At 42.7% G+C, this 24,594-nt stretch overlaps 1 protein-coding gene across 1 annotated transcript; it reads right to left on the bottom strand.

Annotated features, from left to right (window-relative positions):
* Nucleotides 1–2,416: 2,416 nt before the first annotated feature.
* LOC127688873 (gamma-secretase subunit APH-1B-like) lies at nt 2,417–17,659 on the bottom strand. The gene is made up of 6 exons (XM_052187957.1): nt 17,297–17,659; nt 15,950–16,120; nt 11,546–11,619; nt 10,699–10,821; nt 5,479–5,606; nt 2,417–2,960 (listed from the first exon to the last, which is right to left on the bottom strand). Exons 1-6 carry the CDS (start codon nt 17,407–17,409, stop codon nt 2,793–2,795), a joined length of 777 nt encoding a protein of 258 aa, XP_052043917.1. The 5' UTR covers nt 17,410–17,659; the 3' UTR covers nt 2,417–2,792.
* Between the last annotated feature and the right edge of the window lie 6,935 nt (nt 17,660–24,594).

The following is a 24,594-nucleotide window of genomic DNA, read 5'->3' as shown; positions in this document are numbered from 1 at the left end:
TCATATTCGGACAATAAGACAACTGATTTTCAATGAGATAAAATAAAAATACTTTTTTTTCCCAGTGGGGTCTTTTAACATGCCGAGGCTGGTCACCAGAAGTCTCCATTCTAACTAATCCCCAAATAAATGACATCTAGCAAGACTCACAACTTTCTTGAGAAAGGGCCAATGAAACTGTAGCCAACCCTGGGATGACCTGAGGAATGAGCACCTCCTCACCTATATTACAAGCTAGTAGCTCAGAGCTATTGGGCCTGAGGCTGGATCATCCAGGAAGATGATCCTATGAACCTGAAACGGCCTCATTTCAAACAGAGTCATCTGCCACCAGATGGATTCCAATGAGAGGTCCTCCAGTTTTCTAACCTCCTGACTGAGGGTAGAGGCCATACACAACCTCTCAGCTGCTTCATCGCCTCACTAGGGGGGAGGGAAAGAAGTGACAAGACCAAGCTATTAGAAGCTGCCAAGTAGAAGCTAAAGCTTGCTTGTTTTCACCTGCCTCTGACTTCAGCTACTGCTACACACTGATGTTCACTGTTGGTTTCTGTGCCTTTGTCTTTCTAGTCCAGGGAAAATCTTATATGAAGGTATAAACCAACAAACTCCAGCAGAGGCACTGACATGACTTAGAGCTGAAGTAACCTTTCAGGAGGTGACAATGCTGGTTTCTCATGTAGTCTATAGTCTATAGAAGCTTCATTATTCGTGCATCTCTACACAGACACTCAAGTACTTTAAGCATGGTGGGAGTTCATCAATTAAGGTTCAGTTCCTGGGTAAGATTCTAGTGAGCTCAAAACATTGGCTGCATCTTTGTTTCAAACACATCCATTCTTCTTGTCACCACACTGCTGTCATGCTCAACTTCAGTGTCACTGCCAAGCCCTGTCACTGCTGTCCCTGGTTCTTTTTTTTTTCCCTATATTTTTTGTTTACATTCCAAATGATTTCCCCTTTCCCGGTTCCCACCTCCCCATAAGTCCCATAAGCCCTCTTCCCTCCATCCGTTCTCCAACCAACTCCCTCCCATTTCTCTGTCCTGGTAATCCCCTACAATGCTGCATCAAGCCTTTCCAGGACCAGGGCCCTCTCCTTCCTTTTTCTTAGGAATGATTTGATATGTGAACTGTGTCTTGGGTATTCAGAGCTTCTGGGATAATATCCACTTATCAGTGACTGTATTTCATATGTGTTCTTTTGTGACTGGGTTACCTCACTTAGGATGATATTTTCCAGTTCCAACCATTTGCCTAAGAATTTCATGAATTCATTGTTTTTAATTGCTGAGTAGTATTCCATTGTGTAAATATACCACATTTTCTGTATCCATTCCTCCATTGAGGGACATCTGGGTTCTTTCCAACTTCTGGCTATTATAAATAAGGCTGCTATGAACATAGTGGAGCATGTGTCCTTATTGCATGCCAGGGAATCCCCCTGGGGAATACCCAGGAGTGGTATAGCAGGGTCCTCCAGAAGTGTCATGCCTAGTTTTCTGAGGAACCGCCAGACTGATTTCCAGAGTGGTTGTACCAGCTTGCAATCACACCAGCAGTGGAGGAGTGTTCCTCCCTGGTTCTTACAGATAGTGTGCGTGTGTGGTGGGTTCACCAAGGCATCACTTCCATGAAGAGGTCATTTCTACTTTACACTCTTAAGTTCCTAAAAGACGTGGACTGGGAACAGTTTCCACAGTAGACTCACAGTGCAGTAGCATTTCCAAAGGAAGCAGAGGACTTGTCTGGCAGGCTAAGGAAGCCCTTGGGAAGTCCAACAAAGGGACTGCTGTTTATTTCACAGTAGCCAAAACCCAGGCAAACTGCTGAAGATGAAAAGTGACACGCCAGCTTGAAATCTGGCAGCTTCATGTCTATCTCCAATTTTACCCTGTACCATTAGGGTGATGGCGCTGTTTGGTGTCACAGTAGCAAATGAGAAGTTCCAATGTCACACTACTTTGTGGTTTAGCTGCACTCTCACAAAGTCCAGAGAAGATCTGCCAAAGGTACATCATTCATCTCCCAGCCCAGATTCTCAGAGATAAAAATGGTGAGCATGACAAGTCCAGCTTCAGAAGCACACACAGCAGCTTTCAACCGAGGAGGTGGACAACTTGGCACAATTTTAGACTCTCTCAAGGAAATCAGCATATAATCAATCCTAAAGAGCCTGGATTTTTACTCAAATAAATAATTTAGTGCATGAGGAAGAAAAAACCTAAAATGGGCAAATAATGAGAAAAATATAGGTTATGTATGGACCTCACCTTGGCTAAGACATAATGTCAGTGTAGGCTACTACATTTAAAGGCACAGCCTATGGTGCTGCTGAAGGCTAGCAAACCCATCCACAGACAGAACAGCCCTGTAGTCTGTGGCATCAGTACATAAAAAGACAAGGGTCACCCAGGTTACCACATTCAGAAATTTACTTGCTCAGCTGAAGTTGGCTCAGGAGACCAATACTGAACAACCTTTGGGTGTTCTCTGGGACTTTCCATTGGACTCCAGTGACTCTCAGCTGTACCACACATCCAGGATAATCGAGTCTGGAGGAGAAGCCCAGAAGCATCAGTCTTTGTTTTCCCAGATGCCTCAGATGTGCAGCCAGGCTGCAGGCCACACTGCAGCTCTTCCAGAGGTTGCTGTGTGAAAGCACAGGACAGTTCCAGGCTAGACAGTTCTGCTGCTTCAAAGTTCCAAGAGGAAGGAGCTTTTTAGAACAGGGCTCAGTTGTGCTTCCTCTAAAGACGCAGGCTGCTGTTTGGAGGTGCCAACTGTCAGAGGTTATCTGGAGCGTTGGTTGTAAAGAAGAAAGTCCTTGTCTTGGCAGAGCAGGCAGAGCTTCAAGCTCCGGCAGCTTCCTCCAGCAACATAAAATGCCCAGATGCCCATGAGCACCATGATTATATATGCTGCCACCAGATTCACTTCATAGTGAGGACTTAGGAAGGTCTGCAAGGGAAAAATAAATCAGTTTGGGTAAAAGCACAAACTTAGTAAACAAGCAGAACAGAGATAGGGGAAAATACACAATGCTTCCAACAGGTGGACTGTCTCACAAACAGGAGATGAATGTCATATCTGTGTCTGGAAGGCACAGAGAATAATCCCCTCAGCAGACAGTGGTCTGTGAACTTGAACTTTGCTCAACTCAAATGGCAATCCGGAAGACAGCTGTTAGCCAGAATCTAACGTGATACTTAACAGAAAACATATGGAGCATATGCCTAATTTATACCCATTTCTGTGTTAAGTTGGCTTTAAGAATTTACAAGGAAGTCAGATACATCTAAATTACTTTAATATGAACCATTAGTATTCAAAGGAACATGAGGAAATGGAGTTAGTTTTTTGGCTTTGCAATTTCTATGGATTCCAAAAGTTTATTCATTATAAAACACTAACAGCAACATAACTCAGTGGCAGAGCACTTGTTTATTATGCATGAAGCCCTGGATTCAATCCCCAACACCAAAGCATGATACAGAGGGCTAAAAGGTGCTTTGAAATTACTGAGGACAAGGCTTCACCCTGATGGAACTTATATACTTGTAAGTAACATATAATGAAGAAATAAATTTATTGCATGTTGTGATTGATGCTAAGACAGAATAGTCACAGATGCGACAAATGCTAGGATGAGAACAAGGTGATCTACGCTAAGGGCTTCTGGAGGTGCTGAGTAAGCAGAACTTAACCTGAGACAGAAAAGAAGAGGAATGAACTAGCCCTGTGCTGGCTGGCATGGGAGGAGCAAAGGTGAGAACAGAGCTGGATACAGATGAGAACTAGAGCAGTAGGAATACAGTTTAGGAATGGAGGAGCAGATGAGGTCAGGCAACTGTGAAGCCCTGGCGAAGTGATGTGAATGTTCCTCTGTGTGATGCATGGTCATATAGAAGGTTTGGCTTGGGATTGTAATGATTGCTTTTGATTGTTAGCCTCCATGAAATGGATTAGAGGGACTGGTGAGTCAGGAGATGAGTTAGGAGGAGACTGCACTGTTGAGGAGAGTGTGGTGATTTAGGGAGGTATGGTGCACACAGAAAGTGGATAGGGTGAGCTCACAGGACTCACTGATGGACTCAATGTGAGGAAGATGCCAAGACTGGCTCTTGTATTTCTGGTCAAAAACCCTGAACACACCCCTGCCTCCTCTTCCTCTCATACCTCATCCACACTGTAGGAGGCACTCATGGCTCCACTGTTGACACCTAACTCCTGAATCTGGCCATTTCTCATGCCTCACTGCTCTTTCATCCCAGTCCTCCCTGCCTTTCCCTTACTGAGATGACTCTCCATCCTTTCCAGGTGTACATTCCAAGGCATACTTGTGGGGATCAGAGAACTTTCGAAAGTTGGTTCTCCCCTTCCATGATGTGCTCTTAACAGATTAAACTCAGGTTATCAAGTTGGCCGGGCAAGCACTTTTGTATGCTGATGAGGTCTGGCACTATTTAGCATGGCTGTGGAAACCATGTGATCTCAGTGGGAGAAGCTGTCACATGTAGAAAATGTAAGGCTTTGGCTTTTCCTCTTAATGAACAGAATGGTTGTTATAACCGTGTTGAAGAAAGGAATGTGAGCACTGTGGAGACTGAGGCAGCATGACTTTGAGTCTATCTACTTTGTGATTACCAGGACAGCCTGGGCTACAGACCGAGATCCTGCCTCAAAATACAAATTGCTTCTACCTTTTCCCTGGCACAGAAGAAACCTTTTCAATATTGTGTGTAAAATGTGAAAAGGGTCTAGCCAAGGCCATGGCAGGGTCATTTTGATAGTTGTCATGTATTTGAATGACAAATTACTAGTTTAATCCAAGTCATTACACACTGCTCTAAAAATAAATCTGACAAGTGTCTTACACTTTACTTTGTGAACTGGCACTGTTACAATGTCAGTGAGGAGTGGAACCAACACTTCTGCGACTGGTCAGAAAGTGAAGGGGTCACCAGCTTACAGAGCATGCTTCAGCAATCTGTGTCAAGCCCTCAAAATACTCACACCAATTGACTTCACAGTTCCCTGCCTCAAAACTTAAACACAGGGGAAAAGTTCCATGCACATAAACGGTTAAGAAAGCTTGACAACAGCCAGACAACAACAAAGGGAAGTGATTAACCAGTCAGATGAAAGTAATTTTCATGTAGCGATTTAAACTTACTAAAATGTGCATCCTAAGGGATTTGTAATGAAGGAAAATTGCTTCAGACACAATATGCTTCATAACACAAGCACAATGCAGCTACGTTAGGCTTGACCATATGGGAAAGATCTCTTCTGAGACAGACCCCATATTGACAGTGACTGTCACTCTACTAAGAATGGCAGGACCCATGTCCACTTACAGGGCTTCCCTGGCTTGCACTTGTCCCCATGAGCCTGTCCCTCATCTGAGGTGGAATCCACCACTCAGGTGTCTGCACCTGAGCTCCGCAAGCACCAAGAGCACAGGGCCAGCACTCACCTGGGTGGACACCACCAGATGCGTCAGGAGAACTGTGAGGAGGATGTACCACTTATTCTTCTCACAGCCATCAAAAAACACCACACCCCAGAACACGTGCAGCATTATGATAACCAGCGTCATGAAAGCTGAAAGACAAGGCAGTAGTTAGTGGCCGGGCCTGCAGACAACAGACACCAAAGCCAGTGGACCCCACGACTGTCCACCAGCTCTGAGGGTCCCCTGGCTGCAGTCCCAGAACCTGACCACCAGTGGCCAGAACTGGCTTTGAGAGGAACTCTGAGTTAACTGTCAAAGAAGCATAATTCTGATAAAATTTTTAGGCAAATGGTTGGAACTGGAAAATATCATCCTAAGTGAAGTAACCTAATCACAAAAGAATACACATGAAATGCAGTCACTGATAAGTGGATATTTATTAGCCCAGAAGCTCGGAATACTCAAGACACAATTAACATATCAAATGATTCCCAAGAAGAAGGAAGGAGAGGGCCCTCCCTGGTCAGGCTTGATCCAGCATTGTAGGGGATTATCAGGACAGAGAAGTGGGAGGGGGGTGATTGGGGAATGGGCAGAGGGAAGAGGGCTTATGGGACTTATGGGGAGGGGGGAACCGGGAAAGGGGAAATCATTTGGAATGTAAAAAAGAATATAGAAAATTAAAAAAGAAGAAGAAGCATAATTCTGTCAGATGAGCAAAATGACTCCTGGTCACAACTACACAACTATTTGAAAAAACAAACAACACTGATGTACTTAAAACAATTATGGCAATGTCTTTAGTGTGTAAATCTCTCATTTGCTAAGTCTCTAGGTTTACATTATTTTGTCTCTGTTTACATTGTGTAACCTAGTGAGGGGAGTGTTTAAGAATGACAGTAGATGGCTGGAGAGATGGCTCAGTGGTTAAGAGCACTGACTGTTCTTCCAAAGATCCTGAGTTCAAATCCCAGCAACCACATGGTGGCTCACAACTATCTGTAACAAGAATGACAGCAGATATAAACTGCATACACTTAAGATGTACATATAAGTTCAGGAAGTCTGCTATTATAGCCTGGCTCCTCTTCAGGCATTAGCCAGAGCTGGACGCATGCTATTATAAAAGAGCATTTGTTTATTAATCTCTAACTGTACAAATTTCTCACTGGAAAGACCCAATACTTCTGTAACAGTGGCAGAAGGAGAGAACTGACTCCCACAAGTTGTTCTCTGACCACTACACATATGCCACGATACCCGAAATTAAGTTCGCAAATAAATCCATCCGCTGTGCAGCCAGCAAGTTCATCTGCTTGAAGATCGTTGAGTGTTTGAGGCCTATGGCACACAGTTCAGATCCTTTAACTCTGGCCACAAGTTAAGGGAAAGTGTGTCACTGAATCATACTTATTAATGTGGCCTCCATATCTCCAGAGCCAATTACCTTTGCAAATATTAACCTCCAATTCCGCTCCGTTCCCATATAAAATGAGACAACCTTGACTTACAATTGGCCATTAGGCCCATCCCAAATCAAAGAACATGCCTCTAACAGGTAGCTCATGGTACCAGCATAGGTGACTCCCATCACTGAATCCTGGCAGATCATTAAGTCACCTGCGCTCTCATCAGGAAAAGCCTAACTCTGCCAGTCAAGCAAGAAGACCCTAGGTAACAACTATTCAAAAAGAGCAACCCTGGTGTACCTAAGAGATACTTTTGGCAATGTTTTTGCTATATAAATCTCCTAAATGGCCAAGTTTCCAGGCTTGTTTCTTCTCTTTGTTTAAACTTTTCTAAGTGTAACCTGGGGTTAGGACCCAAAGGAGATTTAAGGTTGACAGTGTATGTGGAATGTATATGCTTAAGGTCTATATAAGCTGGTAAAATTTTCTGCTTGAGGCTGGTTCCCTTTTGTGCATTAGCAGCAATAAGTCATATATTGTTATTAAGGAGGAGTTTTTTCCTTCATTAATCTCTAAAGTGTTCAGAGTAATTTCTGATTGGTAATACATATCAATTCTATACCACAACAATACAATAAATTACAATGTGAATACTTCTTCTAGAAACCATGCAGTCACCCTGAAGTGAACACCATGACTCATTAGCAGAGATGTGGGGAGGTTGCCAGGGGAGGTTCAGGTGGGTCCTGTCACAGTAGAGCCAGAGCTAAACAGAATTGGCAGTTGAACAGGTCCACAAATGCCAGGATTCCTAATACACATATCCAACAGAGCCACAGAGTCACATGGATTCCAGCTGAGGTTGTTGAGGAAGAGCAGACTAATAAAGCTAAAAGTAGGGTGGAATTTTCCCTTTCAAATGTTTATAGCATTGAGTTCAGTTTCATTTAATGCTTAATGACTCTGGGGGCATTCTTTCTTAATTTTTTATTTTCTTTAGACAGTGTTTCACTATGTAGCTCAGGCTGGCCTCAAACTCATGGGGATCCATCTGCCTTTGCTTCCCCACTGCCAAGTCCTGGGATTGAAATTACATATACCACCATGCCCAGCTTTTGGTCATTACTTCTGTCCTTTCTGGAAGAACTGGACATTGAGGTCTGTAGGGCGTCTTCCTTCTACGTGGAACATCCCTCCCTGCAGCCCCTTCCTCTGTTGGCCTTCGTATTAATCATCTTTCAGTAAATTTCTATTCAATAGCACTTCCTCCATAAACCATAACCAGTGTTTATTTTTCAGTAAATAATTTTAAGTACCATCCTGTAGCAAAGGTCTCCATGAGGCTCTGGGGATAGCCATGTCAAGATAGCCTTAGCTTTTGCTTATATCACTTAGCACACAACTGGGGGTGGGGTGGGCATTAAACAGTAGTACTTCAGTCATTCACAGTTGAGGTTCATATGACAAAGGCAAAAACCTTTCCTGCTGCCGTATGAGTCCATGACTGTCTTCCTCTCTGGAACATTTATGGTATGCTTTGTGTTTGGTTTTATTCCATCATGGGCAGAAGACATGGAGAAACCTTTAATAGTTATTTATAGAATATATAGTTAAATAATGGAAAGGACTTGTCCCCAAGTATTAAATTAATGAGTTAGGATATGGTATGAAATGACTTGAACTTGAAACCCCAATCCCATACTTCCTTCCCTAGCAAACATCCAGGAAATGGCAGAGTCTAACTTGCTGCTGGCCTGCTCCACAGATAACAAATAACTAACGTGTTCATTTCATAAACTATACCTGTCTGTAACATAAAAATCCATGTATATACAGGTATCATACAATATATGTATTAACACAACCAACATAGATAAGTGCTAATTAACAACCCCATAGTCCTATCTTATTCTAATTACCATTTTAGGAACAATTTTACCTCTCCAAGCCACTTATTTTAAGCTGGCCTTGAAAACAGATTTGTTTACTGAATGGAGTTGGCACCATCTAGAGGACAGAAGCCAGTAATACAAGAGGATAGAAAGATAAAAGTTTCTTTAACACTGTAAACTTTAAGAAAATTAATAAAACTGAAGGAGTAAATATTTCTAAACTGGAATATTTTTGGTTTTTTTGGATTTTTTTGTTTTGTTGAGACAGGGTTTCTCTGTGTAGCCCTGGCTGTCCTGGAACTCACTCTGTAGACCAGGCTGACCTCAAACTCAGAGATCTGCCTGCCTCTGCCTCCCAGAGTGCTGGGATTACAGGCGTGTGCCACCACCGCCTGGCAGAGTAATAGACTTTAACTAATTAAACTACATTTGACTCTCTTTTACAAATCTAGCATTATGGTCATTAAAGTTTATGTCACAAATATTCCAGTTTAGAAATATTTACAAAGATGATCTGCTCTGTTTTAGGCAGCATTAAATATGACCTATTAACACACTTTCTCTTAACTCGGAGCTGGAGTTAAATGGTCTGAACTGTATGCTGTAAGCCTCAGAAAGTCAAAGACTTTTCAAACAGAGAAGATTAATAACTTGCTGGCTGCAGAGAGAATGGATTCACTTGAGAGGCTGACAGCACTGATGTCCACAGGAGAGGCTAAGATTTGAACTAACAAGGAAGCAGAATGGTAGAGGATCTTCACCTCGCTCGAGGACGGCACGATGAACAACAGATGGCTCTAAGCTAATGCAGCTTTTAAAATTGGTCATTTCTCTGTATAACCTTTTTGTTCCATTAAAATCTACTGAAACTCTATTTTTTGGTCGTATTTCCCTAAAGATGGTAACCTCCCTAATGAGCTTTAGCCTTGGTGTGAACATTGGTTTAATTGAAAAAGATAGATATGTGAGTTCACTTATTTCAATGACATAACTTCTGCGGGTCAGACAATTATAAATACAACATATTTTCCCTCTATTTTTAAGCAAATGTGAAATTTAATGAAAATATTCTAACTATAAAACAAATTTCTTATCATTGTTGCTGGTGGGTGAAAAGCAATGTGAAGACTTTGTTCTTTAATTGTATCTTTGCATAAAAGACAATTAATCTACCATTTCTTCTCTCTAAATTTAAAGATTAAACCATACTATGTACATCTAAAAAGCACTGAGATGTAGATTTAATTAAATTTAAGACTTAGTGCTGGGCACTGGTGGTGCATGCCTGTAATCCCAGCACTTGGGAGGCAGAGGCAGGTGGATTTCTGAGTTCGAGGCCAACCTGGTCTACAGAGTGAGTTCTAGGACAGCCAGGGCTACACAGAGAAACCCTGTCTCAAAAAAAAAAATTAAGACTTAGAACTGGGGGTCATGTATTTAATCCCTATCACTAGGTAAGAAAAAAAAATTGAAGCTAATAGCCTTACATTGAGGATAAATATAAAATTCCAAAAACTAAGAGACTATAAAAATGAACTGCTAATATTTCAAATATACTGTAACATTTTAGAATGACAAAATAAAGATATAGATCTTATGCATGATCAATTCAGGTCCTTCACTTATGGTGCCTAAGAATATCTTGCCTTTAAAAGGCTTAACATAGGGCTGGAGAGATGACTGCTCTTCCAGAGGTTCTGAATTCAATTCCCAGCAACCACCTGGTGACTCACAACCACCTGGGATCCAGTGCCCTCTTCTGGTGAGTCTGTAGGAAGCAATAGTGTACTCATAGACATTAAATAAATAAATAAATAAATAAATCTTTTTTAAAGAAAAGGCTTAGCATAAATGTCATTCACTTGAATTCTGAAGCATTGAATGTAATACGGATAGCCCTTTAGAGCAGAACCCCGCACATGCACAGCTACGACACATACCTGAATTAAGGAAGAACTGAGGAGAATCACCATGAATGCCCACTGTGCCTGGCCCCAAGGAGTTAGACAGGGTGTTCACAAAGGAAAACACTCCACTCATGATTCCAAAGCCCAAGCCAGAAACTAAAGAGGAAGAAAAACACCGGTAAGCCTTTTCCTGTTATGAGTTCACTTCAAATCTCATTCGCAAGGACTGGGGAATACTGTTTCACTGCAGGGCAGGGTCAGCGTTCTCAGCATGTGTAAGGCATGGCTTAGTTACTACAGCAGAAGAGAAAGCGTTGCCGCAAGGGTGAGGAGGGTTTGGTTCTTTGGCCTGGAAGGAAGAAGGGAAGGAAACAAACCTGCTGTTGCTGAAGCAGCGGCCAGCCAGCTCTGGAAGGCTGGGAGAAAGTGGAGGAGTAAGGAAGTGCAGAGCAGGATGAGTGGATAAATGAACAAGGGAGGGGCACAGGGGACCAGAGAGGAAGAGGAGGGCTGTGTGCTGAAGGCCCTGGCCTTGGTTTATTGTAGCCAAACTGTGAGGGAGTAACTGGCTGCAAGGGGAGATGCCCAGCCCAGACTGAGCTAACTCTACATAGAGACCTAGATCTAGTGTGTGTGTGTGTGTGTGTGTGTGTGTGTGTGTGTGTGTGTGTGTGTAGGCATGCTTGAGTTTATGCACCATATGTAGGTTCTGCAGGTGTTGGATGCCCTAGAATTAGAGTTAGAGGTGGTTGTGAGCTACTATGTGGGTGCTGGGAACTGAACTCAGGTCCTCTGCAAGAGCAGTAGGTGCTCTTAACTGCTGAGCCATTCTCCAGCACTTCTATGATTTTTCTTCATGACATCACAGGGTCTAACTTACCATAGGCCAACAGTCGCATGGAGGGTGCTGTTTCTTCCTCAGGATTTATGCTTTTCAAACCCTCATTGGCTTTTCTAAAAGAAAAATACCTTTTGAAAAAATTTATCTTGTTTGTTTGTTTATTTATTTATTTATTTTGCTTTTTACCAAGTGGTATATGAGGCAGGTCATAGGACCTTCAAAACCAGATATTAATGAGGCTTCTGAGCAGGTTACACTCTAAGTCCAGAGTCCATTTACCTGAAACCCAGCACATTTTTTAATAACTAAAGTTGAAGGAGATTTATACTCACCTCTTATAGCTGATGTTTCCATAAGAGGAAAAAAATTAAAATATTTGTAATAAACCAATAGGGATTAATTCAATGGGATTAATAGCAATGTTTTAATTTCTGAGATCAGTAAATACTTCTCATTATCCTGAGGGATCTACCACTTTGAATTTTATCTTTGTCTCCAACTTCTTGGCATTCTGCTGTGTTTTCCCTGTGGCTATATTCTCCCAGCCTTCCTTCTATCTTCCAGTCCAAAGAACCAAAATCCTTCTCCCCTTTCTGCAGCATTTTTTTCTCTTTTGGTATAGTAACTAAGCACACACCTCACACGCGCTAAGAACAGCATCTCTCACTGATCAGGACCTGCAGCCTGCCCCAGCTTGCCCCATTCCTTCCCAGAGCAATTTATCACAATTGATACACCGAGGAGCCAGTGTCTCATGCTGCTACTTAATCTTATAATTTTAAAATATTTCACATATTTGCCTCATATTCCTAGTTAAGCTTCAGGAGAGATGCAGTCTGATATTTTTCTAATATGTTATATGATAAAGTGCTGCCTTTACAACAGGATATAAGTACTTAAATGAAAAAATAAGTACTTCTTAGTTAGAAATCAATCCAGAGTGATCATATCTACACTTCTGTAACAGCCAATTCAAAAATATACCAAAAATCTGCCTCTGCTCCCCGCTTCACCATGCAGACATGTTAGGAATGTTAGGTGTGGTCCATTACACTCCTGTTTCTGTTGCCCAGAAACTCTGTAGCCTCTTAAAAACACATGAAAGGATATTCAAATTATACTTACTATAAAGTATGTCTACTAAAGTAGCAAAAGAACCAATACTTTGGAATGACCTGTCAGTCAGTGCTAAAACAAAAGGAGGTGAGATGAACTCTAAGAACAGACACATCAACCAGAGTATACTAATTTCCCAGCCTCTGTGTGAATTTAAACTCTAGGAGAGCCAGGTGCAGGGCTCAGGTTTGTAGTCGTAGCAGTTGGGAGGCTGAGGTAACAGAACTACTACATGTTTAAGGCCAATCTGGTATATCCTGATATACCTACTCAAAAAGCCAATATAAAATACATTTTAAAATACCAAGGAACAGATACTTATTATTGTTTGTTCTATTTATTACATAAATGCAGAAATACTGCATAAATATCATTGATTTATTAATCACTGTTCTGATGATGTAGAATTCAATCAAAATAGCCATATGCATTGTGTCTTCTGCTTTTCTAGAATCAAAAAGAACAATTTGCTATTTCAGTGTTGTCCACTTAGAAACACTGTTTAGTAGGAAGGATGTGATCCAGATGTTTATGTGACTGTCTTTGAAGCAGAAACCAACTAAATCATACAGTTTCCTTAATAAAATAAATCTACCTTTCAAGGAATTCTTTTAAATGTTAAGTAAACCTTATGAGTTATACAACAGTAATAATCTATATCAACAATCTGATCAAATGTATCAGTGCAGTTTAATCAGTATGTTGGGAGAATTTCTGTTTTGTGTAAGTTGTTTTTCTCTATTGGACACACTATGGTACTGCTAAGTTACTAGGCATGGTACTAGAAATTCCAGCAATGTCAGAAGTTCAAGGTCATTCTCAATTATATACTGAGTTGGAGGCCATGTGAATATGCAGGAGACCCTATTTCAGAATAAAATAAAGCAAAATAAAACAAAACAATAAAAAAATCACAAATGGTGTATTTCTATACAGAACCCTTGATAATCTCCCTCTCACATACACAGACAAAAAAGAATAAATGAGCCAGAGGTGGTGGAGTTCTCTTTAATCCTAGCACTTGGGTGGCAGGCAGCTGGATATCTGTGAGTTAGAGACCAGGCTAGCTTTATAGAGTAAGCTCCAGGCCAGTCAGTGTTACATAGCAAGATGCTATCTTAAACAAACAAACAAACAAGCAAGAAGAAAATGATCGATCAATAGTTTCACAAATTTTATATTGTAAAATTTGGAACCTTTAATTTTTGTTTCTGGAAACCTTAACAAATGTAACAGAGAATTTAGACTTAAGCAAACAGATGAGACATCCCACCTAACTCTGTCATGTTTTGTGCTTTCTCACTTCCTAATGTTAACAGGGAACTGGTAGTGCCCCAACATTTCCTCTCTCAAAATTGCTACACAGTATGAGGAAGTTTACTCCACTTCTGGATTCATGTGTTTAAGATTTCTGAGGTTTTTCTTTTTGTTTGTTTGCTTGGTTTTTGAGCTGGTCTCATGTCACTGGCTGGCCTCATTATTGTTGGAGAGCTGAGAGTACAGGTTGTCCCACCATGCCCGTTTATTATTTTACTTAGCTGGGGATACTGTTAGTTTATCTGTTGGCTGAGTTATTTAGAAAACAGCCCTGGCTAAGGGCACTGTTTAGATCACACTGTAGTGAAAGTACATGGTGAAAACCAGGAGGTAACAAAAGGGGCGCACCACTGCCAAAGGGAGGAAGGACTTAGAAGCAACAACCAACCATGCCTTCAACTGAGGAGTGCTGAGCCTCAGCACACAGGGACCGTGTGACAATCATGTGGCTGAGAGTTTAATGGCACAGGCCAAAGTAGAACCATTTTGATTATCCTAGTAAAAATATACAGTTAAAATTCAGATCATAGGCTGAGGGTGAGGGGCACGATTGTTTTCCTCTTATGTGCAATACCCTGCCCTCAATCCCCAGTACTTTAAAATTAAAAAAATAATAATAATAAATTAAATCTCAGGATGGTAGTAATTAACTTTTGCATATCACAAACATTCCACACAGTTAGATGTCCTCCCTGTAAAAAACTTAAATGTTACTTTATGTATCTTTGAGAGTTCTGGGCCCTTTCATGGCTACCATGTCCAGTTTGAAATGTTACTTTTTCCTCTCTTTAATTTCTAAAACAATTCTGAAGAACAAGGCTTCTGGCTCTGGGCAGCCAGCATGGGCTCTACCAGCTGAGCTGCATTCCCTATCCTTAACATTACTTTCAACATTTATTTTACGTTCTTTACATTTTCCCCAGAGACTACAAAGTTGCATCTTAAACCTTTTCAAAAATATATTTTTTAAAGTTACATTTATTTATTATTTATTTTCTGTGTGTTCATACTCCTGATCACATAAATGCCAGGGTACACACATGAAGGTCAAAAGACAACTTGGAGTCTCACTTTTCTACCTTTAAATAGGTGCCGGGGGTGGAACTCAGGTTATCGGGCTTGGTGGCAGGCACTTTTACTCCCTGAACTATCATCTTGCCAGGCATTGCAAAGCTATGGTTTTTTGCTGCTAAGAAATGGCTTCCAGGTTTTCAATTTGTAACTTAAATTGCCTCGTTATAAAAAGGGAACCTAATATCTACTGCTAAAAGCAAAATGTTTTAGGAATCCAGACTACTAACATAGTAGGAAATCAGATGACCTGTTCAAGGTGTTGTTGCTGAGGCTCACTTTAGGTTTTATCTATGAAGTTCGTGGAGAGTCTGGCTGGCAGAAAGGAAAGCATTTATCACTCCACTGACCTTACTACAGAAGCAAAGCTCATCTCATGACTTCCTGAAAGAACCTAAGAACAGAGGGCTCCAAGCCCAAGCTCTGACTCAAATGGCTTCATGTGACGTCCTCATGGGTCCGTCAGATGACTATAACCTAGCCAGTCCCCCCCCCCAGAGCTCACACCTCCCCCCACACCCCACACACAAAAGGCCAGTCTTGGTAACACAGTCTCAGTCTCGCTCTCTCTCATTTTTTTTTTTAAAAGAGAGGTCTCACTATACTCTGTGGTTGTCAAGGAACTTGCTTTGTAACCCAGGCTGGCCTCAAACTTACAGATCTCTGCCTGCCTCTGGGGATTAAGGTGTGTACCACCAGAGCTTCTGTCTCTTAACCTACCTTTGTACCTCCAGTTCTGACAAAGTGTTTGGCACTGAGAAAATTCTTAAGAAACACTTTTGGGAGGAAGGAGAAGGGGGGAAAGACAAGGGAGCAAGGGAGCAGGCAGGCAAGCCAGGTCATAAATTTAAATACTCAAAATTTTCACGCTAGAAATATAACAATCGACAAATTGTAATTCAAGTCTAACTGGGAAAATAAAGCAAACACTTAACTTACTTTAACAGCCTATAATATGCGAACCTGAACAGCTCTTGGATACAGACAGAGAGCAACACTCCGAAGATGAGCAGGTAATTCTGTACTGGTCCATCTCTGTTATCAGTAAGGACTCTCACTAGGAACCAAAACATGGATGAAAGCAGAAGAGACACCAACCAGAAGAAAGCACTGGAAGACAGAAGACAAAAGTCACAAGTTAACAGAAGCACAGGAAACAAATATCTTGATCTTTTAAAAAAAATTAGAAAAGAAGTCCTTGAAGTGATACTCTGGATCAGCATTTGCTAATCAATGGTCCATTTTCCTCCTAGTGAAAGAAATAGTCCAAGAGGGACATCAGATGCACTCAACAAGAATGATTCAGTGACCCTGTTGTGGGTACACCAGAACACTATCCGCCAAGGACTGGCAAAGAAGAAGGTGGATACTGCTTTGCCTCATTGGTGTGCCATAGAAATATACAACCAGTGGCTGTTACAATTTTCATATCCTCAAAATTCACTAGAAAATACAAATTTAATGGCTTAAATGTCTTTTCTGAAGAAAAACAAATACTTAAACCTGTATTTATTGTTTGCACCACGGAAAATTCAGAAGTTGCAAACCCATGCTTTGGTCTAGTTGTTTTCCAGGCCTGGTTCTTACAACCTTCCTGTGGACTTTAAGGACACAGACAACTTTCCAAGTCAACAGACTCTATTGATTTTTAATGACAATGGTGAAGGAGCACTATTTAGTACAGGAAAACAAACACTCAGAAAGGCTGGAGTCCCTGGCCTAGCTAGTGAGCTGGCTTGATGCCAAGTTCCAGAAACTGTCACAGCAGGTGCAAAGAGACCAAGACCACATTCACCAGCAGAGTTCAATATTTACCAGCTTCTCAGAAAGACATGCCTGGTCAGGTGTTGCAGCGTTTTCTCAGGCCTCCGCCTTTGGCTGCACCCCAACCAGTACCCAGGGGCCAAGAAAAATCTGAGCCCAAACCTCTCACAAGCATTCTGAGTCCAAGAATGGGGATTGAGGAGGTGGACAACTGATCCCCAGGTGATTTAATGGCAGAGTGAGAACGACTCTTCGACTCTTCGATGCCGCTGAGCACTGGGTGAAATGAGAGATTCCTATGGAGAGACTAAGGCTCCAGACACGGATGGATCTACTTACTCCCATCTTAATCCACAGAAGCCAAGACCGTCAGGGCCCGCCTGCTTAGCCTGAGCCCCACCCCCCTCCTCTCCGCCCTGGACTGTCCCACAAGCTGGAGCCACTGGGAGATGGGGATCCCGGGGTCGTGGGAACTCAGGAATGGGAGGGACCCGCGGCTTCCGGGACACAGCGCAGCCTCACCCGGCGATGAGGAAGATGACGCGCAAAGGGTCGGTGGCGATGGTGAAGACGTAAAGAGCGAGCGCGGGCCCGAAGGCGATGAAGGCGCAACCGAAGAACACAGGCACCGTCATGGCACCTGCAGTAGCCAGTCTCGGGGGACCTGAGTGGATCCAAGGTGCGTGGGACGCTTTCTTAGCGGAATGCGGGGCCGAACGGGACAGGGCAGCCAGGTGATCCCTACTCAGTCAGAGAAGGGGGCGGAGCAGAGCCCGGGAGGCGGGGCCTCGAGGTGCTCCGAGGCTTTTCCGAGCCGAGAGCCTGGAGGAGCTCTACTGCCAGTCAGAGCAGAGGGCGGAGCTGAGCTCGTGGTGAAGGGGCTTGAGGTGCTCCGAGGCTTGTCGGTGCAGAGGGCGGGGTGGAGTCCAGGAGGCGGGGCCTCGAGCTTCCCAGCCCGGCCGGCGGGGCGGGGGTGGGGCGAGGCGGGGCAGGGCGGGGCGGGGAGGAGCTCAAAAAATAGAGCTTTAGGTGCTCAACCGTCAATCGTAGAGGGTTGTCCAGGCGGAGCTCGGGAGATAGTTCCGGAGGTACTCCAGGCGCTAAGAGAGCAAATGGAGGTGCAGGATGCGGGAAGCCGTTTCTTGAGGGTTCAGAGTGCTGTTAGAACCTGTGTCGGGGCATCGAGAAGCTTGGTACGCTGTCAAGAAAGGCGGTTCCTCGAGGGGCTCCATGTGCTGTCAGAACCGGGGCGGGGGGCCTCCAGGTTCTCTGCGTGCGTTCAGCGCAGGGGACAGGGCCTCGAGGGGCTTCACAAGCGGTCAGAGCGGAGGTGTGAGAGCAGGCTGGGCAGCAACACGGCCTCCCGGGGCTTCGCATGCTGTCAGACTGGGGGGCTGGGCCTTGAGGAGCTGGGCAGGCCTTCAGAGCACTCCAGGTGCTGAGAATGGGAAGAGTTCCTTCAAGGCTTCTTCAATGAAAGTTGCCCGCCGAACTGCGGACGCCTTGACCTCCGAGGGGCCATAAGCTACACCAAGCAGACTTGCAAGCACTGCAGATCCTTATTCTAAAGCATGGCTCACTGAAGACTTAAAGATGTGCCCCAGACCTCTTGCCCATCGGTATACATTGTCACTGGTGCTGGCCATCTGTGAGGTGGTCTAAGGGAGATCGCTAGCCCACTTTTGTGCTGAAGGTCATCTGAAGTAAACAGTGGACACCTTTTAAAGTATTTTTCCTATGTGCATAATTGCAGGAAAGTGGTTCTCCCATCCAATGTAAAAATCCAGACTGGGTTGGTATGACCCAAGTGATGGAATCATTCCCTATGGAAAAGGAATAATGAAATACTGATGAATTGTTCTGATAAGTTGATTTCCTTGCCACTAACCCGTTATCTTCAAAAACTTAGGTTGTTTTTTTAAGGCATCTCTAACCTTGTCTGAAGATTTCAGGACAAACAGCCACAGCTATGTTAAAGATTCTACAAGGTTGATATTGACTAATTACAACTTCATGTTTGTGGAGAGTTGAAATGTAGATACAGAGTCAAATTATCTTGGCTTATCTAACCTCTTTAATTCATTTAATTCATTGCCACTTCTGCATCTGCCCTAATGCCCTTGTGACTATCACATGAGAGGTTTTTTTTCTTCATATTAACTACTAGCTTCTACCTACCCAAAAACTAAGAATGTCATCATATTGCAGCATCTGAGACCTATAGCAGAGATTTCCCTGCTCTGCTCTGACCCACTTATGTGATATTTCCACTAATGCATCTGAAAGGGGCCTTGATTTATTACTTTCTTTTGTAACGGTAAAAACTTCATGTACCCATTTCCATGTTGGAACACAGTGTTTGGGGCAACCCCAAATACTCTGTTCCCAGGCCAAGATCACTCAAATTTGGCTTCTGAATAAACAAATTTGAAACGAGAGCTGTGGATTGCTTGGACATCCTTATAGCAACAGAAACATCACCCTGCTATGCACTCAACCACAAGTCCATTTCACCGGCACATCTGTCTCCTGTTTAAATGTAAACTTCCAGAGGGAAAAGACTTTGTTACTTCCCAGTGCCTAGAAGCAACTAAACTAAGGAATAGAATAATTTTGAAGATGAAGCCTGGAAGCATCTGAAATCTATTAATTTCATGATTTCTGAGAGACTTAAGAGTAAAGAATATAAAGTTCTCTGACCATATTTAAGATACATCTTTATTCATGTTAAGTGAGACTACCTCATGGGTTATCTTGAGGACCAAGCCTGACACACTTATACATTCTTGGATATCCATTGCAATAGTCTGCATATGTCCTGTTTCCTTCAGGCAAATGTGTTTGAACACTTGGTCCCCAATTGGTGGCACTGTTCAGGAAGGGTGTTGAATTGTCAGGAGGTAGAATGTTGATGGAAGAAGTGGTTCATTAGGAATGGGCTCGAGGTTTTGTAACCCAGTCTGATTTTCTGTTCATCATTTGCTTCATGATTGTAGACGCAATGTGGCCAGCTGCCTCCCCTCATCCTGCTATGCCGTTCCCACCCTAATGAGGTGTAAGCCCCTCATCTGTAAGTCAAAATAAACCCTCCGTCCCTGAAACTGCTTTGTGTCAGGTATCTTGTCAACAGCGATGAGAAACATAACTAAGGCACCCATTGCAAATAATTCTTGGAAAGCCTCAGTAAAAAGACAAGACTGGTAGAAAAAGCTGGGAATTAGTTTAAGGCATTTTGTTTATCATGTCTGAAAAGAAGAAATAACTATTTCTTATGGAAGCTGTCATCTTTGCTACCTAAACAGTCACATGTACAACCCATTTATTCCACTGACTATTTATTGGTTTGAAACAGGGTCTCATTACATAGCTCTGACTAGCCTGGAACTCACTATGCAGACTAGGCTGGCTTTGAACTCATGAAGGGCTCTTTCTCTTTAGCACTGGGATTGAAGGTCTGTGCCACCATATGCGGCCTATTCTTTTTTTAATTATGTATAGGTGTGTATGTCTGTGTGTGGGTATGTGCACATGAGGGCAGGTGCCCACAGAGGCCAAAGGTCTCTGATCTCATAGGACTGAAATTACAGACAGTTATGAGCCACCTTATGTGGCTTCTAGGAACCAAACATAGGTCTTCTGGATGAACAGCAATCCTCTTAGGAGCTCCAGCCGGGGATTTTAAAATTGTCTCAATCTGTCAAAACCAATATGCAGATGGTAGTGCAGAGTGGCCTGCCATTAGGTGAGAATGTTTTGTGTTGACCTGGAACCAAAATTATCAATGCAATTCGGCTACTCCAGCATAGTGAACTTGTGTCTTTAATAGATTTTTCTGCATATTTTATTAAACTCTTTTTCTTTGACACAAAGCCTAATTAATTCCATTTCCCAGGTTGGCCTTGTACTTACTGTATGTAACTCAGCCCTCCAGCTTGAATGTGTCTAGAGCTAGGATTATAAGCATGAGCCAACCATACCCTCCGATAAAACTTCCATTTGTCTTCCTTTTCACAAATTCAAGTGTTCAGATTGAAAGCTAATTCAGCATGTTCAAGTTTTACTTTGACTCCTAGGCAGATGGGACTAGATTTAATATTTAGTTATAGCAACTGTTTTGTGTGTGTGTATGTATTGTAATTTCTTCCTTGGCTTCAAAATAAGATATTTCCCCTCATGTTTTAATGATTTCATTACCACTATTTTAATCAGTATCAATGCACTTTTATTAAAGCTACTTCAAACATTTTAGAAGTATGGTAAAGCCTGGAATCACAACATTTGGGAGATAGAAACAGTAAGACCTTGTCAGAAGACAGAGAGGGGGAGAAACGAGAGCAGAACTTTAATTTTAATCATTTATCTTTTATTTAGTTTGTGCTCACACATGCACATGTTTGCATATGTGACATACATGTAGAAGTCAGAGGACAACTCTCCAGGTTCAGTTCTCTCCCTCTCCCCATCTTGGGCCCAGACTCAAATTCAGATTACCAGGCTTCGCAGCTGTCACCTTTATCCGCTCAGCCAGCTCACTGGCCCAAGAGCGTAAGTTTTAAATTACGACTATGACCTCACTTTCTTCAGTGCCATGCTCATTCTGATGACTTTTCACTAAGTCTTTTAAATTTTCTTAAAGACTTACTATGTGCCTACTATGTGTCTTATTGAAAACCAAGGATTCAAAATAAAGATTCTCCCTATTTCGGTAGGAGCTACAAGATTAGAAGTTGACTAACAGGGGAGCTAGACAGGTAATGGTGCTATTTACTATCATGAAGAAAACAGGAGAAAGTTTTCCCTCCTGGGCCTGTGGTTCTGGTAGAGGTTCTGAGGAGAAGGGAGGATGGAGCTGAGGATTAGAAATGGTGTCAGTGTACAAGTAGATTGAGGGGCAGAAATCTAAGAGGACATAGGAGGCCTGGGGTAGAGATATGTTTCAAAGATAACTCAGGGGCCTGCTGCTGCTACACCAATTTTCCACAAATGTTCTGGTCAGAAAAGTATAAGCATATACTCTTAGAGGTCGTAAGTATGCAAAGGTCTTGGAGGATAAGACCAAGGTGTTGGGGAGGCTGGCTCCTGTAGACAGCTTTGTGATGGGGACCCTCTTCCAGGTTCTAGAGGCGGCTTGCATTCTTTGGTTCACATCACATCACCTTTAAAAAAAAAAAAGATTTATTATATGTAAGTACACTGTAGCTGTCTTCAGACACACCAGAAGAAGGCATTCAATCTCATTACAGATGGTTGTGAGCCACCATGTGGTTGCTAGGATTTGAACTCAGGACCTCTGGAAGAGCAGCCAGTGCTCTCAACTGCTGAGCTATCTCTCCAGTCCACATCGCCTTTTCTTGCTTTGCTTCCATGGTCATATAACTTTCTTCTAAGTCCTTGTGTCTGTCTCATAGGAAGGCCCCTTGGGACTCCATTGCACCCATCTGAGTCACCCAGGTTACTGGTCCATCTGATGGTTCTCACCTTGACCACATCTGCAACGTCCCTTTTGACAGATAAAGTAACTCAGGTTCCAGGGATTAGGACTTTGACCTGGTGGGTTGCATTATTTGTGCTTATCCAGGAGTCATTTAAAGAGCCATGAAAGAAGATGGAATTATTCAGGAAGAGCAGGAATCAGGATGCTGTCACTGAAGTTGAGAAAAGAAATCTTTTCTTTGACAGATGAAACAGGAAAGTTAGTAAGGACAGGGACTAAAAATTGTCACTTGTTTGCCAACTAAGCTGTTGCAAGCACAGAATCTGTCTTAGGGTTTTACTGCTGTGAACAGACACCATAATCAAGGCAATTCTTATAAGGACAACATTTAAATGGGGCCGGCTTACAGGTTCAGAGGTTCAGTCCATTATCATCAAGGCAGGAGCATGGCAGTGTCCAGGCAGGCATGGTGCAGGAAGAGCTGAGAGTTCAACATCTTCATCTGAAGGTTGCTAGTGGAAGACTGACTTTAGGCAGCTAGGATGAGGATCTTTTAGCTTATACCCACAGTGACACACCTACTCCAACAGGGCCACACCTGCTAATCGTGCCACACCCTGGGCTGAGCATATACAAACCATCACATTCCACTGGACCCCATAGGCTTGTTTCAACATATGAGTCTGTGGGGGCCATCCCAAAACATAGCATAATGCAAAATACATTTAGTCCAACTTCAAAAGTCCCCATAGTCTATAGCAGTCTCAACAATGTTAAAAGTCCAAAGTTTAAAGTCTTCTGAGATTCATCCAATCATTTAACTGTAATCCTCAAGGCAAGACAGGATACCAGCTGGGCAAACTCCAAATTCTACATCTCTATAGCTTATGTCGAAGCAGTCTTCAGATCTCCAACTCCTTTTCATCTTTGTTGACTGCAACAAACTTCTTTCTTCTGGGCTCGTTGCACTCCCTGTTAGCAGCTTTCATCAGAAAAGCTTTCATCAGATAGCCCATGGTTCTGGCACCTCAGACATCTTAGGATGTCCAAGACAACTTCAATGTTATAGTTTCTTGTTTCAATGTCTGGGATCCAATCATGATCTTCTGGGCTCCTCCAAAGGGCTGGTGTCACTTCTCCAACTCTGCCCTCTGTAGCACTCTAAGGTCAGGTTGATTCACTTCACTGCTGCTGCTGCTCTTAGTGGTCATCCCATGGTACTGGCATCTCCAATACACTGGGGTCTTCTACTGCAACTAGCCTTCACCAATAGCCTCTCATAGGCTCTCTTCATGGTACCAAGCCTCAAATCCTTTGCATGACCTCTTCAGTCCTGGGCCATCAACTGCAACTCAAGATACACCTTCACCAGTGTCCTTCCATGGCTTCTCACTGTGCCAAGCCTCAGCTGTTCTTCATGACTCCATGGCTTCAAAACCAGTACCACCTGGGTGACTCTTACACATTACCAAGGACAGCTGCAGTACAAAGTAGAACCCTGGCTATCTCTCGAACAGAGCTTCTTTGTGCTCTCAGAAAACACTTCCCAGACTATTTCATTTCGGTTATGCTGGTCTCTCCTTAACCACCACTAATTTCTTAGCTCCAGCTAACCAGCATATATTTTCCCAGTAGTTTCCTTCTCCTCTCGATTATAAAGCCAGAGCCACATGGCCAAAGCTGCCGAGCTCTGCTGCTTGCAGAGCTGGAACATAGCCAGTTTCTTGTATTACATCATCACCAGCTTTGTTTTCAATGATTTTATTCTCTGCCTAAGCTTGGTGTCCTGGAACTTGCTCCATGGACTGACTTTGAACTCAAGAGATCTGTATGCCTGTCTCCTAAACACTGGGATTAAAGGTGTGGTCCACCAAGCCTGGGATTTAAGTTTTTTTCACCTAAAACTTGTTCTATTCTAGGCTGGCCTTGAACTCAGACATCTGCTTGTCTTCACCTCCTGTGATTAAAGGTTTGTACTAGCAATGCCTGGACCTAAATTTAGCTGGGTGGGATCTTGCCCCAAGGTTACTACTCCCTTAATTTAATTTAATGTCATTGAACACAAGATTCAGTTCCATTTCACTTCCTGGTGCCTCTTTAATACTTGAAACATATATTTTATATTTTCCCTTTCTCAACTTGCTCCTTTTCATTAAAATGTTCTTCATAATAGTGAACTTTAGTAACCACACAATAGAAATAACAGCAGGCTATTTTGAGACTTTCTTTTTCAAAGCAATTAATCTAAATCTCTTTACCTTAGCCTCAGGAAGAATCTTCACACCATGACAAAAAGCAGCCATATTTCCCCCCAAACACCACAAAAACAGTCTTTAGGCAACATGCTGAAAATCTTCTTCACTGAACTGTATTGGGTCAGGTCAGC

Source organism: Apodemus sylvaticus, chromosome 7 (assembly GCF_947179515.1).
Source record: "Apodemus sylvaticus chromosome 7, mApoSyl1.1, whole genome shotgun sequence".
Lineage (NCBI taxonomy): Eukaryota > Metazoa > Chordata > Mammalia > Rodentia > Muridae > Apodemus > Apodemus sylvaticus.
The sequence above is the reverse complement of the archived record's forward strand: the minus strand, read 5'-3'. Positions and strand labels throughout refer to the sequence as shown.